Source organism: Bos taurus, chromosome 7 (assembly GCF_002263795.3).
Source record: "Bos taurus isolate L1 Dominette 01449 registration number 42190680 breed Hereford chromosome 7, ARS-UCD2.0, whole genome shotgun sequence".
NCBI classification, from domain to species: domain Eukaryota; kingdom Metazoa; phylum Chordata; class Mammalia; order Artiodactyla; family Bovidae; genus Bos; species Bos taurus.
This window is the reverse complement of record NC_037334.1, coordinates 22,800,051-22,825,490: the sequence shown is the minus strand read 5'-3', so window position 1 is coordinate 22,825,490 and position 25,440 is coordinate 22,800,051. Positions and strand designations below refer to the sequence as shown.

The 25,440-nt window shown below is 36.3% G+C and overlaps 1 protein-coding gene across 2 annotated transcripts in view; it reads right to left on the bottom strand.

Moving 5' to 3' along the window:
* Window positions 1-4,644: 4,644 nt before the first annotated feature.
* FNIP1 (folliculin interacting protein 1) overlaps window positions 4,645-25,440 on the bottom strand; it is a 121,661-nt gene continuing 100,865 nt past the window's right edge. For both annotated transcript variants that reach the window (XM_024995051.2, XM_024995052.2), the window contains 5 exons: window positions 21,009-22,419; window positions 20,004-20,172; window positions 13,253-13,450; window positions 9,288-9,403; window positions 4,645-7,378 (listed from right to left, as the gene is read on the bottom strand). In XM_024995051.2, the coding sequence (XP_024850819.1) occupies window positions 7,300-7,378; window positions 9,288-9,403; window positions 13,253-13,450; window positions 20,004-20,172; window positions 21,009-22,419 (1,973 nt within the window). In that variant the 3' untranslated portion in view covers window positions 4,645-7,299. The remainder of the gene's footprint in view (window positions 7,379-9,287; window positions 9,404-13,252; window positions 13,451-20,003; window positions 20,173-21,008; window positions 22,420-25,440) is intronic.

Here is a 25,440-nt window from a genome sequence, read left to right as displayed (position 1 = left end):
AGTTCCTTGGTAAGAAAAACATCTAGGGCAGCCAGACATCTGTAGAGGCTGTTTCCACTGGAACGTCACTGACGGAATTCCAGAATCCATCCTTCTAACAATCCTATCTAAGCGCAGATGGGCCGCACTAAGTCACACAATTTTCCTTGGAGTGACATAATCATGTCCTTTCCACTGAATACAATTTAGTATTTTTTTACAGTACTTTATGGTTCACAAAGTAACTCTTGATTTAAAATTATGACGTTGTTCTCATTAATTTTTTAATGACATGGTAAGAAAATTTTAGAGTAACAAAAGGGAAAACAGAGTTCAGGCTGCAACATCACCATTTCAGGGATCCAGTAATGATGGCTGATGGTAAGGGGCTTTGTTTTCCGTTGGTCATTCAGCTTGCCCAAACTTGGAAGTTTACAACATAATATTAGCACATTTCTTTTTTGAGTAGAGGGCAAAAACTTTACCACGGAAGTTATGGCTCAGCCACTCAGAATTTTCAGTTGGTCACAAATAATTGCAATAACCCAGTTTCGTCATTTTTGTGTGTGTATATTCTCTCAAAAATCTTACTAAGGTCACAAAGGTTACCCCATTTTTCAAGCATGTTTCCAAAGCCACACCAGTATTTTGAAAAGAGGGAAAAGGAATTAAAAGTATGACAACCATGAGCTTGGACTTTTAAGGGCAAACATCTATATTTGTGTCTTTAATAGGCCATTTCTAGTTAAATAACTTGGTTATTTATTTCTGAACTTCATTTTTCTTATCTGTAAAATGGGACTAGTAAAAGAACTACTGCTTTGGAATTTTCTGAGGATTACATACATAGACTTAACCTGGTGGCTCAGACGGTAAAATCTGACTACAGTGCGGGAGACCCGGGTTCAGTCCCTGGGTTGGGAAGATCTCCTGTAGAAGGAAATGGCAACCCACTCTTGCCTAGAAAATCCCATGGATGAAGGAACCTGGTAGGCACAGTCCATGGGGTCGCAGAGTCGGACACGACTGAGCGACTATACTTTCTTTCTTTCTACATACATGAGATAATTTATGTGAACAATCTGCACAATCCAAGCACTCTTTTATTATTTCTATTACTTTACCTCTAGGAAGTGATTTCTCTAAAACATAAATTCAAATTTGAAGAACTGGATAGGGTTTTTTTCATCCGCTGTTTTTTTTCACCAGAACTATACAGAAACACATTTAAGTATTCATGAAGATGTGGAGCAACAGGAACTCGCACAAACTGCCAGTTAAGCGTATATTGGGAAACCACTTTGAAAAAAGAAGTTATCTAGTAAAGCTGAAATTTAACATACCCTTTGACAGCAAGCCCACTCCTTGATGTTTGTCCTAAAGAACACCCAGAAAAGATGAACAAAAATGGTCATTGTTCATATTAGCCAAAAATCAAATAATCCACTTGTCCATCAACTATAGAATGGGTAAGTTGCTGTATATTCCTTCAGTGGAATACCACCCACATAGCACAAGAATGAATCTCCAACATAATGCTGACAGGAAAAAAAAAAAAAAAAAGGCAAAATACGGAGTACCACTATACAAAGTTCAAACACAAGCAAATCTGAAGAATAACACTTAGGGATGCATACAAAGAAGTAAAACTATAGAGAGAAGAGCAAGGAAATGTTCATGAAAGTCAGGTTGGAAGTCACAAAATTAGAAGGCAGAGTATTACGATCAGGATAGGGCACATGGAGATGGGGGGGCAGGGATTCTGGGTTACTGAAAAGGATTTACTTCTTGATCTAAGTGACAGTTACAATACTGTATATTTATTCATCTTATACTTGACAAGGAAAATGAATTAAGTCTACAAAAATACTTATTAATATAGACTTTATTGTGATAAGACAGCAACAGTAAAAACAGTATATTAGTATCTATAGTAACTACACACAGCTAAATTTGAGCATATTTTCAAAGTCTATGTTGTCCTCTACCATCCTGTATTATGCTTTGGTATGCTAAAAAACAAAAAGTGAAGAGACAGAGTGAGAGCTCTAATAACTATTTTCAGAGAAAAGCCAACGTCCAGGACAGGATTCACCAGTATTAACATACACCTGAAAGGAAAAAATAATGGTTCTTAAATTCTAGGTGGTTAAATCTTTAAAGATGGTTAAATATTGCTTCCCTGGCGTCTTAGTAGTAAGGAATGCACCTGCCAATGCAGGAGATGGAAGGTTCAATCTGTGGATTCAAAAGATCCCTGGAGAAGGAAATGGCCACCCACTCCAGTAGTCTTGCCTGGAAAAATCCCATGGACAGAGGAGCCTGGCAGGTTACACTCCATGGGGTTGCAAAAGAGTCAGACACAACTTGGCATGGACAGAGGAGCCTGGCAGGCTACAATTGATGGGGTTGCAAAAGAGTCAGACACAACTTTGCTATGAAACAAAAACAAATCTTTAAAAAAAGTAGCTTAACTCTTTACCCAATCTTAACATTTACTGACTTATTCCTGGTACCTAGATCTGTGTCTATCACACAACAGGTGTTCAATCAGTATCTGCTAAATGAATAGAACTATCTAAGGACTAAGTGATTAAGATTTTGCTGTTAGAAAGATAGGAACTTGATTGCTGTCCTATGGAAAAGATATGTCTGGCTAGGCAACTACTCTATTATGTAAAAATGAATGCATACACAATCATATTATCATCTTTGCAGAACAACAGCAGACCAGCAGAAAGAAGTTAAGAGCACTGGTTTTAATAGCACCTCAAATGATATAAGGAAGTGAGATTTGGGGTTGCTGGGAGACTGAGTCACTACTACTGGGAAAATAAGAGCACTTGCTGGCCTAAATCCAGAAGGTCACTTTCTATCACTAAATAAGAATCTTTGAGGGTGGGGTCTAGAAATACTTTCCAAGCACTATCTAGATGTTTCTCATATGAAACCAGGTTTGAAAACTAAATTAACTCAGGTTCTGGCTAGTCAGACCCATCTTAATTCCAACAGTGAAAGATACTGACTTCTGAGTGCTGAACCAAATGTGTGACATAAAAATGGCATCAGAAGTTTCTTGAGGATGTAATAGTATCTCCCTTATATTTACATGACACGTCAACAGTGTTATTCCCTTTCAGAAAATTTAGGTAACACTGCTTTTATCAATAATCTTACTTTGAGTGCTGGGGTGAATATAAAGACATGTTTTGGGACTCTCCTTGATACAATGGTTACTTGGAAAGGAAGGCATCTCAAACCTCTTCAACTTAATATCCTCCTTAGAGTAAATACACATGTATCTATGGGAGGTCTAGTCAGATCGTGTTAACCTGGGCAGAGAGCTGTGTGCAACCTGATAAAGGAATCAGTCTAGGCTCACAATTTTATGAAAAGAGGAGTTCCTTTTAAAGGAAAGGTTATAAGAGGACAAAGTCCTGGGGTCTGGGCAAGAAAGGAGCCTCTGACCCAAGCATATGTTTTAAGACCAAAAGTTCTCCTGAAAAAAAAAAAAATAATGGATAGAAATTTCATCTACTTAAAAATCTGTTTAAAATTTCTTTTAAAACTTCAAAAATCTTTGAAAAAATCTTTTGGGATTGCCAGTATTTTCTTTCTTTAGGGAAGTTTAGAACAAACAGAGTCAAGTCCACAGTCTGAACTATAAAGCAACAGGAAGCACTACACTCTCCAACTTCCCTCTTTTCTATCTGCCTAAATCCTTCTCACTCAGAGTTACAATTCCCCAGCCCCCAGTGCACCTTCAGCTCATGTTTGATTCCACTTGCCATCCCACCCCTACCTCCTACAATGGCAAAGACAAACAAAAAGAAATCTCAGATAGCTTTACAACGCATTTGTCACCACATCCTAGTTGGAAGCATTCTGGTCTGAGATAGGACTTTAAGTAGTAATTTGAATTGGGCTTCCCTGGTGGCTCAGAGGTTAAAGCATCTGCCTGCGGAGACCTGGGTTCAATCCCTGGGTCAGGAAGATTCCCCAGGTTTACATGGCTTCTAGATTTTAAATAATTTTCAGTTGCTTTCATAAAAGCAATTGTTTCCAATTCATTGTTTCCAATTCGTCAATTCCAAAAGTTGTTTCCAATTCGTCATCAGGAAGATTAGGTTAAATATAAGAATATATCATATTTTTTGGTTACTATATTTTAACTCAAAAGAATGTATGTTAAATTCTGCCCACAATAAAACAGGTAGGGGCTGTACAGGAAAGGCTGGACAGATTACCTAGCAACCATGCTGTGTGTGCACAAAGCCACTTCAGTCATGTCCGACTCTTTGCAACCCCACCAGGCTCCTCTGTCCATGGGGATTCTCCAGGCAAGGATACTGGAGTGGGTTGCCATACCCTCTTCCACCTAGCAACATACCAACATTACTGAGCATTTGGAGTGTGCCGTCAAGCATTGAGATTAATTCTTGATATTCATTATTTCACTTGATTCTTACCACCTCATAAAGCAGATTCAACTAAATGACCAATACAGAAATTTTGGATTAGAGAAGGACAAACTTAGAGGACATTATGAACAAGGTCCCTGCCTATAGGTGTCACACTTGGGAAAAGAATCCAGATGGGCTGGCAACAGAGTCCACAATGTTACATATACCTTATTAAATGTGAAAAAAAGACCAACATCATCCATCAAATTGACATGTGTATTTATTGCACAAATATCCCCTAGAACTGGGAGGTTATTATAATACAGGCGTACATTTGAGAAATGTATACAGAACAAGAAACACGTATTTACATTTTACATCTCCCACCATCTAAATAACTTAGAGAAAGCAAAACAATCTCATAAGACATCTAGCAGAAGTAGGCATTGTGTAAAATCTGTTTTTTTTTTAAGTGATCATCCCCAGTGTATGCCAACTGCAACAAAATGAAATCTGTGCTACTATGTTTATTGCACTTAACATTTTCAAACTCAAAATTAAGACACATTAATAGAAACCAGGAATATTTAAAATCAAAACAATTAGTTTATATACAGGAAAAATTAGTTTTAAATCTATAATGTAAAAGATTCCTTTTTCATTTCCTACTGCAACAAACAGGTTTTTAAAATGTGTACTACATATCTGTCTGTACCATAAGAAGTTGAAAAATTGTTTTGAAAAGGCCAAAATTCTTTTCACATTCATCATAATGACCATACTTCAAAGAAGTAGCAGTTCATTCCTTGGGCTTTGTGTAATGAAAGAATAACTATAACAAACTGAGCAAAAATTACAGGATGGTAAATTGTAGAACTCAGGAATCCTTACAGGATTAATGATTCTATACGAAGCTTAGTTTTAAGAATTACAGTAGCATGAGCCATCCATTTGTTGAAAACCAGATTTCCAAAATGGTAATTTATTACAGATTTCAAATAGACAGGACTGTGAATAGTTTGATGATTAATTTAAAAAATAAGACACAAAAACAAGACATTATCTACCTGCTATGCATCCTGAACTATGATGAGAAAAAATATAAGTGGCCCACATACGATCTTTTCCATATTCTGAATTCAGAAAAAGAGACTGATTCATAAAATTCCAAACAACAGATCAGAGAATTTCTTTAATGAATAGACTAAAAAAAACTATGCCAATGAAAATATATCCACAAACACTCTTTGACAGCAAGTCACCCATGGGAGACTCAGGCACTAAAGCAGCTGAGAGGATACAGGGGCCAAACTGCCTGCAGGCACACCAACTTCAGGTTTACATTCCATTAAAATAACCATTTCATCTCAGTCTAGCTGGAGATGAGAACAAGGTAAAATGTGACCCAATGCTATAAATTTGAGGTCAGAAACTAAATAAACCACAGAAATTTCCTTAATTACTGAAAATTTAAATAGCAAGAATGGATGCATTATACACAAAAGATACTTAGTAACAGAATAAGCAAGTGGTTTTCAGTTTTAAGCTAATCAGCTGATTATGATGAAAATAGTTCATGAAAGCAGAAACCAGTTTCACTTCTTACATTAAGAGCATCTTAGACTAGATAAGTAAAGGATAAACTATTAATATAATGTAGTATTTCAAGTAAACTGAGGTAGTAGAGCATATTGAAAACTTTATCTACCCATCTTTCTATTTACATTACTTACAAGAGTTTGGTTCCATATTAGCCTTTCTCACAAACAACCCTCCCCAGTATATACAAAAACAGTTACAACTGAAAAGTTGAAATCTTTGAAAAAATATTAGCTATTGGAAAGGGAGGAGCTATTAGAGAAAAGAAAATTTTAAGAATTAATGAGTTTTGTTAGTGTAAATTGAATATTATGAAGCAGTGAACAAATATTCAGTTCCTATGGGTTCAAGAAGGGCTTGATACCGAAAACCAAGGGCCTCGGCTACCTGAGCACTTTTAAAGAAAATAGTATTATTTCTGCCAATGCTTTGGTGCAATTTTTAATCCCAATTTTAATTTATTAAATTAGATGCAAATATGTAAATATTAACATTTATAAGAATTAGCTTATACTTATAAACAAAACAAATAGTATAAAGTAGAATTCTTATTTTGGGAATCTACATTCCTCAACCTTAAAAAAAGATTGGCTTTACTTATAGTTTAGGGTGTGTGAAACAGAAAAATCACCAGAAAATAATATTTCAACACTATATACAATTACTACTAGTTGAAAATATATCTTTAAAAAGGCATGTTTACCAATCTTGTATTTCTACCTCTGGTTTTTTAAAAAATAGATACATATGTACACTTGGGTGGATAACATAACACAAATTTATACACTTTATTCTGAGTTTATTTTAATTAAAAGTTGTTTAAAATATTGAGAAATACTTAGAAATTAGGTATTTTGAATTGAAAAACAAACAAACAAAACCAAATAATCACAACTCTATAGATCTCTGTACCTTAGAAACAAAGAAAACTAGTGAAATGACTATTTCTGGGCCATTTAGTGAGATACCTGTTGCTACTTATGAGCTGTGGCAAGACTGTAGTGATCATAATCAAATTCTTCAATGTTACTCATTTTATAGAAACTTCTAAGTTACAATGTGGCATCTTCAAATGCTTTTCCCCAAAACGCTCTTTTTAGTTTCACTTGGTTAAAAATCTACCACCATCCAAAAGTCCAATTAAAATGAAAAAGTCATCCGGTGACATGATATGCACAGCAATACAGAATACCAAGGTGACTGACTCATTCAGATGAAAGTCTGACAGAGAAAAAAAATTGCCATAAATGCATGTTGTGACTGCTTCCTTGGTTTCTACTTAACTTTTCACTGAAGTTAACTTCCAACAGCCTTTATGTTAAAGTAGTATCTGAGCAACATATGGGGAGTGAGTGCTCGCTACAGCAGCCAAGAGAGGAAGATCACTGGATTCAATCCTGAAATTAAAAAAAAAATCTCAGTTCAGGTTTTCTATACCCAGTACCTAAGTCCTACAGGCAAAAGACTGCTACCTGTAAGATCACTACACATCTCCAATCAAGGACATTGGCCACCATGGCCAAAATGAAAAGGGGAAGAAAGCTCAAGATAATGAAAATAAGAAATTTTTCCGTAAGTAAAAACCATAACCAAAGATTTTTTTAAAAAGGAAACCTCTGAAATGCAACAGAAACGAAGTCTTAAATGTAGAAAACCATCTCAGTGATCTGCTGATGGGCCATGCATCAGGGCAAGTGATGATGTCTAAGAAATACTATATAATAACAGAATGATAGTATGCAGCCCTATTGTTCTGGATACAAATGTTTCTATAGTAAGATTCACTGGAAAGAAGTAATGGAAGCCTCTTAAAAATACAATCTACCACAAATAATGTACAGGAAAAGAAAACTGGCCAATAAATATCAAAATAAGTTATGCAGACTCACTCATGGTTAGAGAATAAATCTGAATAAAATCAGCTTTCATTTTTCAGCAAGTAGCTTAGCAAAAATTAAAAAGTTTGGTAATAAAAGTAGTAGGAAGAGTGTGCTTCCCACTGTTTGTGGGAATTTATTCTGGTACTTTCTGAATAGAATTTACTACTGCTTGTCAAAATAAATACCAACATCTATCAACAATTTAATACACATGTCCTTTAATTAAAAAATTCTACTTCAAATAATGTATCCTATATACTTTAAAGAATTATACTGATTCCAGCACTGATCTGTAATAGCAAACTACTGAAAATAATCTAAACACCATACAATGGAATGCAATATAGCCTTTAAAAATGATATAGACCAGTATGTGCGGTATGTGCTTAAATGAACAAACATTCAAGATTCATTAAAAGGCAAGTAGCACAATGACAAACAGAGTATAAACTAATTTGCATTTTTAACCCTACACATTTAAAAATTCTATAAGAAACAATTCATTAACTGTGTTTGGATGAAAACAGAAATTGTGGAAAAGATGATACAACTTACTTTTCACTTTATGCCAAAATGCATGTACACTGTATATACATTACCTTAAAAATTAGTTTAAACTTTTAAAAAATAAAAAGCTTCACACACAGAGAATCATTTCCAATCTGGATGCTAAGGAATAACATTAATGAAAGAATTTAATCTGGTTTCAGACATACAGTAGTAACTCAATATTAGCTGTTTCTCCCTTCATAAAAGCTAAAACTAGACAAAAGTTCTAGCTTGTTTTAATTTATTCAACCAGCATTTCAAGAAATAATTCATGTACCTGTGCATGCACACACACACACACGAAAAGTGGCCATAGAACACAGGGAAAGTGACCACAGAACATAATGAAAGGGGCTATACCATGACTCCCGCCAAATTCCTCTTTGTCCTTCAGTTAGCATTTTACATAACTGGCTTCTTCCCAGGAATAATTGCAGAGTATTAAGACATAATATATAAAAAGTGGAGAAGGAGCAATAAATATGTAGATAATATATCACCATCCACAGAAGGCCATTACTTCCTCAATCAGTTCATCTGGATGACAGGGCAAATGCTGGGAATGATGAGTTTATAATATATTTAATAAATAAAAATGAATATTCAATTTTTCTAATGCCAAAATTTATATTTTAATTCATTTCTATTAAACTATATTCTCAGTCTAGTGAACTGCCCAGGGACAGTGCCTTTCACATCAGTCCAAGACAAGGTTCTGTTTTTATATTGTAGAGAGCAATCCAGATGATAATACTGTACAGGTTCTAACAACACAACAATTTAAAAAGAAAAAGGCAATTTTGATGAATGTTCCTTGCCTAAATAAAGACAGTGCAATGAAAAAAAAGCAAAGCCAGAGAAGAAATCAGGAACGTACCCTAGAACCACTCCTAGCTCCTTGACATGAACACGCATCTGCCCCCTCAGGTACTCAGACAGCATTTTGCTCTTGAAGTACAGCTCCTGTAACCGATCTTCAAGATGCATTACACACTGCAGTTAGGAGGGAACCAAGAATGAGGTCAGAAAACGCACAACACAAAGTAATGGCAAATTCCAAAACATTATACTTTGACAATTCTACTTAGCCATTCCAACATAATCTAAAATTTGGAGCATATTTTTAAAGCATGCAATTTTAGCTAAAGGAGTGTAAACTCACTAGCTTGTATCAAAGATTTAGATTCTACAGAGCTATTTTTTAATGTGGTGAATTACATACAATATCAAGTTAACCATTTTACATATGAGTTACCATTTTAACTACTTTATACAACTGAGAGGCATTAAGTACATTCAAAAGGTTATGCAACTTATCACCACCATCCATATCCAGAAGTTTGAAAAATAAGTTTTTATTCCAAATTTGATAACTATAACACTCTTATAAAGTAATATACTTCAAATGTATTTACATTAAAAGGCTGCATTCTCCTATGGAAAGCAAAAGAAAAAAATTTCCAGCAGCTCATAGAGAATGCTCTATAGGCCTCACTAGAAGAAATGTTTCTAGGCTGGAATATTAAAAACTAAAACATAAACATTTTGTTTCTTGTCAATTAACTTGCACAAGTCACTAAAGCAAGTGTCTTTTTATGTGAATTGTTGATATATATATATATATATATATATATATATATGAGGAAAAAGCATGAAGTGTAGGTGCTAAAATACTAAATTCTTGCAGAATATTTCTCTCGTATGAAAACTGGCTGCTGTTAAAACTCCTAATAAAAACACATTTTCTTTTTCTTCAGAAACAAAAACTGAATAGATTTCTTGGCACATATTCTTTTGTGGTGTATTTTTGGTAGTATTAATATAATGCTCATGTAGACTGAAAATGCCTTATGTGAAAAAGAAAATATCTATAAAACATATGTTAATAATAGGATTCATACACAAAAACTTACCATATTATCTACTGTTAGGCACACAATTCAATGTTATTAAGTATATTCACAATGTTGTACACCATCATCACTATCCACTTCCAGAACCTTTTCATTATCCCAAATGGAAACTCTACACCCAGTATACAATAACCCTTTATGCCCTCCTTCCCCCAACTCCTAGTAACCTATCTATTCTGTTTCTATGAACATCCATATTCCAGACAACTTATGTAACTGGGACCACACAATATCTGTCCTTTTGTATTTTGCTTATTTCACTTAGCATAACATTCCAACCCTGCTGTATCATGTATCAGAATTTTCTTCCTCTTTATAGCTGAAATATTCCATTCTATGTATTACACATCATTTACTGGTGGACATGAGTTGTTTCCAATTTTGTCTATTGCAAGTAATACTGCTGTGAAAAACAGGGAACAACTGTTCAGTCCCTGCTTTCATTTATTTTGATTATAAATACAGAAGGACCACATGACATTTAATACAATGTTAAACTTTTTGAGGAACTGCCAAACTGTTTCCACACCAGCCACACCATTTTACATTCCCACCAGCAATGCATAACGGTTCTGATTTCTCTGTATTCAATATTTGTTATTTTGGGGGTTTATTTGATTAAAACCATCCTTATGGGTGTGAAATGGTATCTCAATGTGATTTTGATTTTCACTTTCCTAATAACTGATGGATGTTGAATATCTTCTCATGTGTTTATTGGCTATTTGTGTTTTTTCTTTAGAGAAGTGTCTACTCAGGTCCTTTGCCTACTTTTTGAGTTGTTTCTTTGCTGAGTTGTAGGAGTTCTCTATGTATTCTGGATATCAATCTCTTTTCAGATGTATGATTAGTAAATATTTTCTCCTGTCCTGTCAGTTGTCTTTTCCCTCTGTTGATACACAAAAGTTTTTAGCTCAATAAAGTCCCAATTTATCTACTTTTCCTTTACTGTCTGTCCTTTTGATGCCACGTCCAAGGAATCACTGCTAACTCCAGTATCATGAAGATTATACCCTATATTTTCTTTAGAGAGTTTTATGGTTTAATATTTAAATTTAGTTTTTTTTTTTTTTTTAAGTTTAGATTTAAGTTAAAGTCCATTTTTGTTAATGGAATAAAGTAACGGTTCAACTTCATTCTTTTGCATGTGGATATCCAGTTTTCTCTAGGCCAAAATACTGGAGTGGATAGCCTTTCCTTTCTCTAGGGACACGCACAAATCCAGTTTTCTCAGTAGGATTTGCTGCAAAGACTCCTTTCCCCTTTGAATAGTCTTGGCTTCCTTGTCAAAAATTGATTGACCATATATGTTAGGGTTTATTTGGGGGATACTATAATCAATTGGTCTATATGTCTGTCCTTATGATACTACCACACTATTTTGATTACTGTCCCTTTATATAAAGTTTTAAAATTAGGAGGAGTAAGTCCCCCAGCTTCATTCTTAGTGCTATCATGTTAATAATACTAAGTCTTCCAAACAATGTGAAATGACTTTCACTTATTTACATCTTTAATTTCTATCAGAGATGTTTTGTAGTTTTCAATGTAGAAGTCTTTTGCCTCCTTGGTGAAATATACTCCTAAGTAATTTATTCTTTTAATGCTACTGTAATTGCTTTCTTCATTTCTTCTTCAAGACTGTTCATTCCTAGCATATGTGAATGCAACTATCTTTGCATGCTGAATTTATCTTACATCTTTGCTAAATTCATTTATTAACTCTATCAGGGTTTTTTGGTGGAATCTTAGTTTCCTATGTATAAGATCATATCTGCAAACAAAGATAGTTTTATTTCTTTTTTTCCAATTAGGATACCTTTTGCTTCTTTTCTTGCCTAACTGCTCTGGTTATGACTTTCCAATACTATGTTGAAAAAAAGTGGTGAAGGTGAACAACCACATCTTCTCCCTGTTCTTAAGGGTAAAACTTTTATTAGTCTTTAATTACTGAGTGTAATGCCAGCTCTAGGTCTATCATATATAGCTTTTGTCTTGTTGATCTACAAAGGTCTTTAACTATGCTGTATTACAGTTCTCCTAACCAAAAAAGGAAAGAATCTTCAAATCTTCGAAATGGCATCTTCAGAAAAAGGTTACCAGTGTTATAAAAAAGGATCATCCAGGGACTTCCCTGGTGGTTCAGTGGCTAAGACTCCACACTCCCAGTACAGGGGCCCTGGGTTCAATCCCTGGTCAGGGAACTAAATCCCAAATACTGCAACTAAGACTTGGCACAGCCAAATAAATAAAGAAATATTTAATTTAAAAATTAAAAAAAAAAAAAAAAAAACAATCATCCAAAGTCCTAATATGAAAATGAGGCTACACAATGCACTGGCATTCTGCACAGAGCTTAGGGCTTGTTACATGTCATTACTTCACATAATACTAAACCAGGTACTGCAGAAATCATATAGACTATATAGACAAGTACATGTACATACCCCTTTCTGTCTTAGTTTGAGTTGTAACAACAAAGTACCACAGACTCAATGGCTTAAATAACAGATAATTATCTTCTCACAGCTCTGGAAACTGGGAGTCTGAGATCAGGGTGCCTGCATGGCTGAGTTTTAGTGAAACTCTCTTCCTGGCTAGCAGATGGCTCCCTTCTCCCTGTGTCCTCACACGGTAGAGCAAATGGAATCGCTCTCTTCCTCTTCTTATAAGGCCACTAATCGCATAATGAGAGTCCCACTCTCATAACCTAATCTAACCCTAATTATTTCTCAAAGGCCATCACATTGCAGAGTATGGCTTCAACATGTTGATTTTAGAGGAATACAAACATTGAGTCCATAACACCTTCTTTCAGGAAAATAATAATGAAGATAACAGTAGTATTCAGTGTAGGCACATGAATAACAATAGGGTTAAGTTAGCTATCACAGTGTCCACAGTTAATTCAAGCCTTATACATACTTACAAAATTTGGAGACAGGTTATGTTTATAAAGCTGAAGAGTGGAATGAAGCAGATTGGAAACAAGACTGGAAACCAACACTTCCTTTCCCAATTTATTATCTGTCATTCGTCTCTGGCTACTGGCCACTTGAACAGTCCATTTATCCATATCTGCTATAATACAGACAGCTTCTGCTATTGGTTCATCCAATACTGGATGCTGGGAAAAAAGGAAAAAGAAAAATAAATCACCTTAAAAAAAGAAAAGTTTTCAAAGATAATGTTAATGGGATGCACAAGGAAGAGGTACTAGACAAAAACAAAACAGAGAAATATGAAACTTCTGAGAGTTACAGCCAAAGAATCCTTGACGGTGAAGAAAGTAGCTCAATAACAAATACCCTGAGATATCTTATAGAAATGATAATACATTCATTACCAGAATTTTGTATCCTTTAATCCAGAACTTTAATTTTACCAGTATTTTGATCATTCATTCAACAGATTTACTAAGTGCCAACTATGTGCCAGGCAACTGAAAGAAAATGCTTTTACTTCGAAAGAGCTAAATATTTTAAAAATAGGAAGGAAATAAATTCATATGAAAGGTCAATGATAAGGTTCTGTGCTAACTATCCCATCCAGTCAGGCATTAATTTCTTTGAGCACCTCAGAGACTATCTCTTGATTATCTCTTCCTGGCTATATGTGCTAGGCTTTTCTATTTTACAAAAATATATATCCAGAGTATAGATACAGCAGTTAAAAAGGAGACAAATCAACATATACGAACATGTTTCTCAGGATACTTGGTTAAATGGGTGGGAGAAAAGTCACTACCCGCAGCTTCCCAGGTAGTATAGCAGTAAAGAATCCACCTGCCAAGCAAGGTAGGAGACACAAGAGATGAGGGTTTAATCCCTAGGTCGGGAAGATCCCCTGGAAGAGAAAAGGGCAACCCACTCCAATATTCCTGCCTGGAAAATTCCACAGACAGAGGAGCCTGTTGGGCTACAATGGAGTTGCAAAGAATCAGACACGACTGAGCATGTGCATGCACACGCACATACTATATCCCAGTTATGCTCTTAAAAATTCAGATCTTTATCTAAATGAAAATGTATAGAAAAAAGAAAATACTCAAATCAAACTGTTTATTATAAAGTTTTCTGTGAAGAAATACAAAATATTAAGAGTATAGAGAATCTTCACTTTTTGCTTTGTAATCTTTATACTGCTTAAATTTGAATCAGAAGCATTCACCTAAATGATATTTTAATAAGAAAATTTAAGAAATAGAAAAACATTTTTAGCTCACATATATGGATAAAAGAACCACAGGCATATGCCTGTGCCCTTGGGTTCCCATGGTTTACCCACAAAGAATTAAGTACATAATACCACCATAAATAAGAGATGCTCAATACATCTTTTTGTATTCAGAAAGGTAAGGCTTTCTTCACCATTGGCCATATGAATTAACATACTGGCAGTAAGACTGAAATATAAACTACAACCTGAAATACTTAAACCCAATGGCCTTTCTCCTTTCTCACTTTCACTGTTACTAAAATTTCATAGCAAGAATACAACAAGTTTACTCCAGGAAAAATCCAAGTTTGGCACCCACCCCACCGAGGGATATCTCCTGGTCCAGAATAAAGTTTTTTGCTTGATGCTAAGGAAACAAAGAGAAGGGAGCTCACAGTCCTATGAGGGAGATAAAAAGAAATACATATGCAGCTATGAAAATACTTGTGTAACAAACAGTCACCAAGTGCTGGGGTACCAGAGGAGGGCAACAGTGGGTTCTGTATGACTGGGAGTTACACAGTAGAAGGAGCACAAGGATACGTCACTGAAACATGAATAGCATTCCGAACGAAAAATGGAAGAGGATTATGGAATAATTCTATAAAGGGGAATACCATGAAAAGACTCAAAAAGAGAAGTAGATGCATGTAACCAAATTTGTGGAAAATGATACTGAGAAGTGGGAAACAAAAGAATACAAAGGAGGAGGCTGGAAAGCTAACACTGTGAAGACTTCCCATGGAACTCTAAATTCTATATTTGTTTTTATAAATGGTAGTTAAATATTTCTTATTCACCTCTTACCAAGGATATAATACTTTTCATCAACTTCAATACCGAAACATAATTTTGGAAATGGTATATACATGTAAAGAGGTAAGGTAAATCTTACATTTTTAAGAAACAAGAAAAGAGTGAATATATATTCAATGTTAACTATTTTTGTTCTTATAAAAGAAAAATATGGTGGGAAATAGAATTAAATAATTTAAGTGGAAAACAAGCTGTTAAAGGAAGATACTTCTTGCAAACGCAGAGGGCATTTTCAGGAGATGAGAATTACAATGGAAGTCCATCTACTATCCTCACAAGGAAATGCCTAAACAGGTAATGAGGAAACAGCTATGAAATAAACATATCTCTTTTTAAAAAGCTTAAAAACCACTTTAGAAATTCACTTTATAGCTCCTCAATCAAAAGTCACATGGCTAAGATTTTAAAAGCTATTTTTTTTGGTAAGATAAAGGAAAATAAGCCCACATCAGTAGTTTCCCAAGAAGTGTTAGTTTCTCAGTCATGTCCAACTCTTTGCAACCCCATGGACTCTACAGGCTCCTCTGTCATGGAATTCTCCAGGCAAGAACACTGGAATGGGTTGCCATGCCCTTCTCCAGGGGATCATCCTGACCCCAGGATCGAACCCGGGTCTCCCGCACTGCAGGCAGATTCTTTACCCTCTGAGCCAATAGGGAAGCCCAGTTTCCCAAGAAAGATGGGCCTAAAACCCAAGTCTGAGACTACAACTGATCCAAATCAAACTCATTTACAGTTCAGTTCAATCGCTGAGTCGTGTCTGACTCTGCCACCCCACAGACTGCGTGCGGCACACCAGGCTCCCCTATCCATCACCAACTCCTGTAGCTTGCACAAACTCATGGTGATGCCATCCAACCAACTCATCCTCTGTCATCTGCTTCTACTGCTGCTTTCAATCTTTCCCAGCATCATGGTCTTTTACAATGAGTCAGTTCTTCACATCAGGTGGCCAAAGTACTGGAGTTTCAGCTTCAGCATCAGTTCCTCCGTTGAATATTCGGGACTGATTTCCTTTAGGATAAACGAGTTTCATCTCCTTGAAGTCCAAGGGACTCTTCTCAAGAGTCTTCTCCAATACCACAATTTAAAAGCATCATTCTTTAGTGCTCAGCTTTCTTTATGGTCCAATTCTCACATCCATACTAGACTACTAGAAAAACCATAGCTTTGACTATACGGACCTTTGTCAGTAAAGTAATGTCTCTGCTTTTGAATATGCTGTCTAGGTTTGTCATCATTTTTCTTAAAAGGAGCAACTGTCTTTTAATTTCATGGCTGCAGTCACTATCTGCAGTAAGTTTGGAGTCCAAAAAAATAAAAATAAAGACTGTTACAGTTTCCTTTGTTTCCCCATCTATTTGCCATGAAGTGATGGGACCAGATGCCATGATCTTAGTTTTCTGAATGCTGAGTTTTAATAAAGCCAGCTTATTCACTCTCCTCTTTCACTTTAATCAAGATGCTCTTTAGTTCCTCTTCACTTTCTGCCATAAGGGTGGTGTCATCTGCATATCTGAGGTTACTGATATTTCTCCCGGCAATCCTGTTTCTAGCTTGTGCTTCATCCAGTCTGGCAGTTTACATGATGTACTCTGCTTAGAATTAAATAAGCAAGGTGACAATATACAGCCTTGATGTATTCCTTTCTCAACTTGGAACCTGTCAGTTGTTCCATGTCCAGTTCTAACTGCTGCTTTTTGACCTGTATATGGGTTTCACAGGAGGCAGGCCAGGTGGTCTTGTATTCTCATCTCTAAGAATTTTCCTCTGTTTGTTATGATCTACACAGTCAAAGGCTTCAGCATAGTCAATGAAGCAGATGATTTTCTGAATTCTCTTGCTTTTTCTATGATCCAACAGATGGTAGCAATTTGATCTCTGGTTCCTTTGCCTTTTCTAAATCCAGTTTGAACATCTGGAAGTTCTCAGTTCACATAGTGTTGAAGTCTACCTTGGAGAATTTTGAGCATTACTTTGCTAGCGTGTGAGATGAGTGCAATTGTGTGGTAATTTCAACGTTCTTTGTCATTGCCTTTCTTTGGGTTGGGCTTCCCTAGTTGCTCAGCTGGTAAAGAATCCGCCTGCAATGTGGGAGACCTGGGTTTGATCCTGGATTGGGAAGAAGAAGGGAAAGGCTACCTACTCCAGTATTCTGGCCTGGAGAATTCCATGGACTATATAGTCAATGGGGTTGCAAAGAGTCAGACAAGACTGACTGAGTAACTTGCACTTTCTCTTCTTTGGAACTGCAATGAAAACTAACCTTTTCCAGTCCCGTGGCCACTGCTGAGTTTTCCTAATTTGCTGGCATATTGAGTACATCACTTTCACAGCATCATCTTTTAGGATTTCATATAGCTCAGCTGAAATTCCATTACCTCCACTAGCTTTGTTCATAGTGATGCTTCCTAAGGACAACCTGAATTCACAGTTCAGGATGCCTGGCTCTAGGTGAGTGATCACAAAATCGTGCTTAGCTGAGTGATTAAGATCTTTTTTGTATAGTTCTTGCCACCTCTTCTTAATATCATCCACTTCTGTTAGGTCCATACCATTTCTGTCCTTTAGTGTGCCCATCTCTGCATGATATGTTCCCTTGGTATCAATTTTTTGAAGAGATCTCTAGTCTTGCCCATTTTATTGTTTTCCTCTATTTGCATTGGTCACTTACTTAGGAAGGCTTTCTTATCTCTCCTTGCTATTCTTTGGAAATTCTGCGTTCAGATGGATGTATCTTTCCTCTTCTCCATTGCCTTTTGCTTTTATTCTTTTCTCAACTATTTGTAAGGTCTCCTCAGAAAACCATTTTACCTTTTTGCATTTCTTCTTCCTGGGGATGGTTTTGATCACTACCTCCTGTACAGTGTTACACAGTTCTTCAAGCACTCTATCTATGAGATCTAATCCCTTGACTCTATTTGTCATTTCCACTGTGTAACAGTGTAAATTCATTTTAGGAGTTGTTAAAGAAACAAGGGGACAGTACCAGTGATTTATTCTGAAGCTGCTTCTTTTCACTCATGGATTATCATAAGCAATGTCCTAATCTGGTAAAATTTCAAGTTAGTCAATTTCAGTCCTTTCCTTAACCATCAACTTCTGGAAAAAACAACCTATACCCAAGAGGAACATATTCTAACTTGAGAATACATTTCCTATTTGTGACCTGGAAGTATTTGAGGCTGGATACAAATACGTTCCTCAAAACTAATCAGTTTTCTTCATATATCTTTTTTTTTTTTTAAGAGAGAGAACCCCAATATTTTAAAGGGAACAGGTTTTAGGGACATTACAAACTGCTGTTCAAACTACCATTGTCCTTGGAGAAGAAAATACCAAACATGCAACAAGAACAAGAAAATAGTTCTAAATTTAAAAATTGGTCAATATCTTCATTTCTGGGAATCTAGCCTACAGAGATAACCTTAAATTCATAAAATGCAGCAACAGTATCAATGTTATTTATAACAATAAAAGGAAGAAAAGTTGTTTTTTTTTTAATTTGAGCAATAAGAGACTGAAGAGCACAGAAATAAACCCATGTATATATGCTCAATTAATTGGACTAAGGACCCAAGAATAGTTTCTTCAATAAATGGTGCTTAAGAAACTGAACAGCCATATTGCAAAAGGATGAAACTGGACCACTATCTTACACCACACACAAAGTCAACTCATAGGCTAAATGAATTCTATACACCATGACCAAATGGGATTTTTCCCAATAGGAATACAAAGATTGGATTAACATCTAAGAATCAGTCAATGTAATCTATCACATTAACAGAAAAACCCACATGATCATTTCAATAGATTCACAAAAGTATTTGACAAAATCCCACACTAGGTCATGATTTAAGGGGGTAGGGCACAGAAAACTCAAAACACTAGGAACCGAACTTTATCCAGCAGATAAAAGAGCATCGTATAAGAATCCAACAGCTAACATTATTATGCTTAATAATTAAACGCTTGATGTCTTTTCCCTAAGGAAAAGAACAAGATAGAGATGTCTACCATCAGCACTTCAATGCAACACTATACTAAACGCTCTAGGCTATACCATCAGGCCAGGGGAAAAAAGAGGCATCGCAGACTGGAAAGGAAGATGGTAAAATGAAGCTGACGTAGAAAATCTCAAAGAAGCCACACAAAGAACTATGAAAACTAATAAAAGAGCTCAGCAAAGCGTCAGGATACAACAACAATATATAAAAAATCAACTGTAATACTATAGCCAGAAATGAAAATTAATCCTATTCACATTTATGCATTTGCAATATTTTGATGTTATAAATAACTTAGTGATGAACACCTAAGAATACACATAGCATTTTCTGTATTTTAAGATTTCTAATTTGACAGATTCCTTTCACTTATTTTCACAATGACAGGTAACCACATATAAAGTGATGGATTTAGAAAACAATTGTGTTCTGTCTGTGCATCCGTGTGTGTTCAGTCATGTTCAACTCTTTGCAACCACCAGGCTCCTCTGTCCATGGAGTTTTCCAGGCAAGAATACTGGAGTGGGTTGCCATTTCCTTCTCCAATTATACACTGAAGTGTGACCAATAAAAGGCAACTCTGGGTTCTACTGGTTAATAGTTTGTCCAAATTTAAGAGCAGTGAAGGTCACTCACCTGCACAGCATGAGACAAATCTGACACCAGACACTGACGGAGCCTCTCATCATTCCCAATTCCTTGAAGAACAAAGTCAGGGACATAAGAAGAGCAATAGCCACCCAGCAAGGATCTCCCAAAGTTGGCAATGTTGGGCTGAACAGCACTCACTTCAATTAACTTCGACCTGGGAGAAAAGTTCCAAAAGAAGGCATATCTATTCAGTAATGAAAATATTTTACAAACATACAAAAAAATTTGGACTCTACTAATCCACATTTCCAGTACCATCATTCTCTATAAAATATACTGAAAGTAAAATCATCCTTAAATAAAAACTGGCCTAAAAACAAACAAAAAAAACCACACTGGCTTAAGGGCTCAATGAGAACACAAAACACTCCTTCGTATCCAAAAAGGGTTTGATGGACAACTGTAATGAGATGAACATGAATCTTTCACAACAGACTTTAGGAAGGCTATCCCTTGTGTATATGTAACACACCCTTAATACAATCAAATTACAGAAACCATCACCTAAGACCAAGTATAAATAATTTACAAACCCAAAGCTTGGTGTGTAACATTTCTCAGGTATGAATCTCTTCCTTGTATTCTTGACCGAGAGTATATGTTCTGTGCTTTCCTCTTATCTGCAAACTGATTTCTAACAGCTATTTCCTACCTTCTCTCAGTGATCACCTCTCCCTAGTTGCCAGGCTCAGCAGGTTCTCTCTGAGGAGCATAATTCTATCCTAAATGGCTTGAAAACTCCTAGACAGTAGCGAATCTCCCATACACAAACATAACTTTTCTCTAATATCTTCACAAAGCTTTTCCACAGTACCTATGAGTCTTAGCCTTTAATTCTTCTTGTAAGAGCACATCATAATCAAAGAAAATTTGTCCAGAACAATGATCTCTTCTTTTATATTAGCTACAACCAACTTTCAGATACCAGTTAAACAAAAGAATTGTACATATTTTTAAAAGTTCTATGAAAGGTTAAAACTGCATACTCACCCAGGAAAAGGTATCTCATCTTCTTCTGCCCAATCCTCCTGCTCTCCTCCATAATAACTGTTTCCTTGTCTGGCTACATCTTGACCTGTATCTTCACTTTCACTGTCCCCAAGGGCACTATCTGAACTTTCATTTCTTGGAATGTCCCATTCAGCTCCCACAGCAATTTTTTTCTCTGAACTCTCTTTATCCCCATGGGGGACAAGAATGGAGAGTGTATCTCTTTGGTCTTGTTGAGGAAAACAGGTTTTACATGAATCTTGGTGAACTGTTGCTACACATTTGCAAAATTCATTGTTTGGTTTGCTATTTTTTGTACACAACCTTTTTGAAAACTCTAACATACAGCAGTGTTGTTTACTGTCTGTACTTGTTTTAAGTGGAATATCATCAATAGTCCTGGTTTCAATTGAATCATCATTAAAATATTCATCAAATAAACTCATGCTTTCTAGGTCTGAATGATTCCAGCAAGGGAGTTCACAGGGTTCTCCAGATACTATGTTCGGTATAGCAGACTCTTCAGATTTAGTTGTTTGTTTAGCTTCTTGATGCTGATCAACAGCCCCTCTTTCTTCTTTCGGTGATTTGGTGTGATGCCTGGTAATCTGATCCACTACTGCCTGACTCCGGAGTTCAGTATCTGAGTCAGGTGACATAGAATCCCCAATCAAGAAAGTAACCTTTGTCTGGGTTGCCTCACAAGAAAATGCAGCTGTCACAAGCTTATCTGGAGGTTTTTTTTCCACAACCATTCCTGCAGATCTCAACACTTTACCTGTGTGAGAACCTGAATCTAGCAACTCCTCATTCTGCCACGTTTCCTCTGCTGGGTCTAAGCCTGACTTTGACAATGCACATCTGTCTACTGGAGCAGATCCTGTGCAAACAACTGTTTCTAACTTGGTATCAAGGCAAGTTCTTGACTTATCTCTGTACTGTTTAACATCGGGAGCATTTTCTTCTTGGCAGTCCGGAGAAATCATCTGGCACTCATTTGAAATTCCAAGCAGCTCCTTAGAGCTGTTCTGAATATCTTCTCTCTCTTGTCGTGAAACATTCTCCATATTTTGCCCAAGGAGTGGACGACTGCAATATTTACAGTTACAATTAGGAGTCCTTGTCTCTTCCGACTCTTTAAAGAGCAAACTGCTTTTGTTTCTATGCATTGTGATCAGCACATATTCAGATTCTTCTATTTCTCCTTTCTCCAAAGTGGTAGTAATTACTGTGCCTGGCATAACAATGGCTTCATCTTCTCCATTTTCTAAAAGATGGGTTTCTTGAAGTTCAGAGCATCTTATGAAATAAGTAAGAAAATAAAGCAGCCTCTGAACCATGTCTTGTCGTTTGCCAACTACCACAGTCCTTGCTAACCGTACAGGGGAGCCAATAGCGCCATATAAGTCTCCTGAAATAGAAAAATCAGTTAATGGACATATCTCCTACTTATACAGCTAAGCACCCTATTTTCAATTAACAGAAACCTACTCTTATTATATGAGGGGTAGGTCAGGTTTTACTTTTGGCTCCTTCAGAGGTGAGTGATTATTCAGGAGTAGGATGAGATGAATGATCTTAACCAAAAAGAAAGGTGAATGGAGGGGCTTTCTACCTTCCTCCTGAAGCAGCTGCTGTGGTGCTGAAACCACAAGCAAACAGTCAGTTGTGAAAGTCACATTTACCAAGAACATGTTCCATGCCAGTCCCCTTGCAGAGTATAGCATCTGAGTGGACAAGTACTGACTAAAGTACTTATGTGCAAAAGCACATCTGCTGAGGACCAAGGAGAGGAAGACAATAGAAGTGAAAATGAGCAGAGCTGAAGTAGTCACATCACATACTTAACTTTCCTTGATTGAAATTATATTCCTGAACCTCAACTGTTGCCGTCCTACTCAGGACCTCACATTAACTTCCATGTTTTTAAAAGTCCATTTTCCTTTCCATTCCATTCCCCAGAGAGCTGGATACTCACGACAGACCCAAAGGGCAACATGTTCAGCTTTATGATTCATTTTCACCTCTGTATCGATACTATACATGAACAGGTATTACATTTAAAAAGGGGGGCTCCTAAGTCACTTCAGTCGTGTCCGACTCTGTGTGACACCATAGATGGCAGCCCACGAGGCTCCCCCATCCCTGGGATTCTCAAGGCAAGAACACTGGAGTGGGTTGCCATTTCCTTCTCCAGTGCATGCAAGTTAAAAGTGAAAGGGAAGTTGCTCAGTCGTGTCCAACTCTTAGTGACCCCATGGACTGTAGCCCACCAAGCTCCTCCATCCATGGGATTTTCCAGGCAAGAGTACTGGAGTGGGGTGTCATTGCCTTCTCCGAAAAAGGGGGGAGTGGAATTTAATTCAACTTTTGAAAAACCTCTATTTTTACAAGAATCTCATACTTTTTAAAGGAACGAACATAAACAGGTCTCAAATAATATATAGACTGTATTAACATGATACATTTTCTCCTCTAGCTAAGACACTGGCTCTAGCACCACGATGCCACTGTTCAAACTACTCCCAAGGTTTCCACTAACAAGCAAATAAATTGAAACTGCTTTGGCTTGGTGAGTCTTTCATGACTGGTTCCACTTTACTTTTCCAAGTTGATCTTCTGATAATTACCTTTTCTCATCTTTATTCATCCAAAGTCCAAGTTAAAGTGGACTACTTCAACTGGACCCCTGAATGTCCTCAGCACTTTAAAACCTAGACCGCTTTACTCATGCTATGTACTTTCACGTCCCTCTGTATCTCTGTCAGCCCAAAGCATCTTCCCTGGGACAAAAGTTAGCTTCTGTAACTGAACTCCCACTAAACTTTTAACTTCTTACAGCTCCTATCTGAATTATCCTCATTGTCCATATATATTTTACCTACAGTATAAGACTGTCATTTCTTAAAGACAGTCATCTTTATATCCTCCAATGCTCTTTGTACAGAGCCTTTGATATATTGTGCATTCAATAAATGACTGTGAAACTGAAAACAGATTTGAAATGTTCAAATTAAAAAAAAAACTACTGAATTACTTGATTTGGAAAAACATATATTAAATATTCATACAATGAAATACTAGTTAGCATTTAAAAAGAATGAATTAGTAATACATATAATATAGGTGAATCTCAAAATAATTATGTTGAATGAAAGAATTCAGACCGAAGAAAAACACTTAGTGTTTGATTCCATCTATATAAATTCTAGAAAATGCAAACTAATCTACAGTGATTGGTAGAAAGCAGATGAATGGCTGCCTGAGTACAAGGGAAAGTGAACAGGCAGAGTAGGGAGGAAGTGATTACAAGGGGCATGAGGAAAATCTGTAATGATGAATATGTTCACCATAATGATTTTGGTGATGGTTTCATATATATTTTGACATATATATCAAAACTTACAAAACTGTATACTTTATACATGTGTTTGTTGTGTGCCAATTATTCCTTAATTATGCAGAAGAAAGGAAAGGGAGGGAGGGAGGAAACAGAGTGGGAATGAGAGAGGGAGGTTGATTGGTTATATGATTAATAAGCCACATGACAATCTGCCTGGCAAGCTCACGCACCCTAACAACTAAGAGAAGTTAAAGTTTCTACCAGGTCACCAAAATGTTCTCCACTAGTTTTTCTTCCATCACCAAATAGCACCAGAGTAACAGCAAGGATAACAGCAACTACATATATTTATCGGTCACTGTCCTAAATACTATACTCATATTATTTCATTTCCTTTTCACATTATTAAGTATGTACTATTTATATTTATTTTATATATCTTTGGCCACTCCATGCATCTTGTGGGATCTCAGTTCCCCAACTAGGGACTGAACCCAGGCAGAGGCAGTGAAAGCACCGAATGTTAACCACCAAACCACCAGGGAATTCCCTGTACTATTTATTATCCCTACTTTATAAACAGGGAAACTGTGGTTCAAACATGGTATGCCTGACTCCCCAGCCTATGCTTAAATTTAAGCTCCAGGCTACACTGCCTTCCTAACGACTGTCAACTCATCAGTTAAACCCTCTCTCCTGTTACCCATTTATTTAGTGGGGTGCGCAACACTAACGGCAACATTTTCAAAATTTACTCAACAAAAGAAACAAACATAGTTCAATGGAAAACTCCATGACTGCTTCTCAGTTAACCAGATTTATTCTAGAGATCACAGGTAACTTTTTTCATTCATTCTTTCTAGGCAAAGTACTAAATACAAAAAATCCAGAAGACTCCAAAGTTAGTAGTAAATTCTGCTCCTTTTGTTGCAGTTGCAAGTCTCTATCCATAAGGAATATTATACATAAGATTGGGATAAGACAATTTAGCAGTCATGTAACAACAAGGAAGAAGTGCTTTAGAAAGGAAAGGGAAAAAAGAGCACTTAATTTTTCTCTATTTATTTTTGCTATGAAATAACTCCAGAT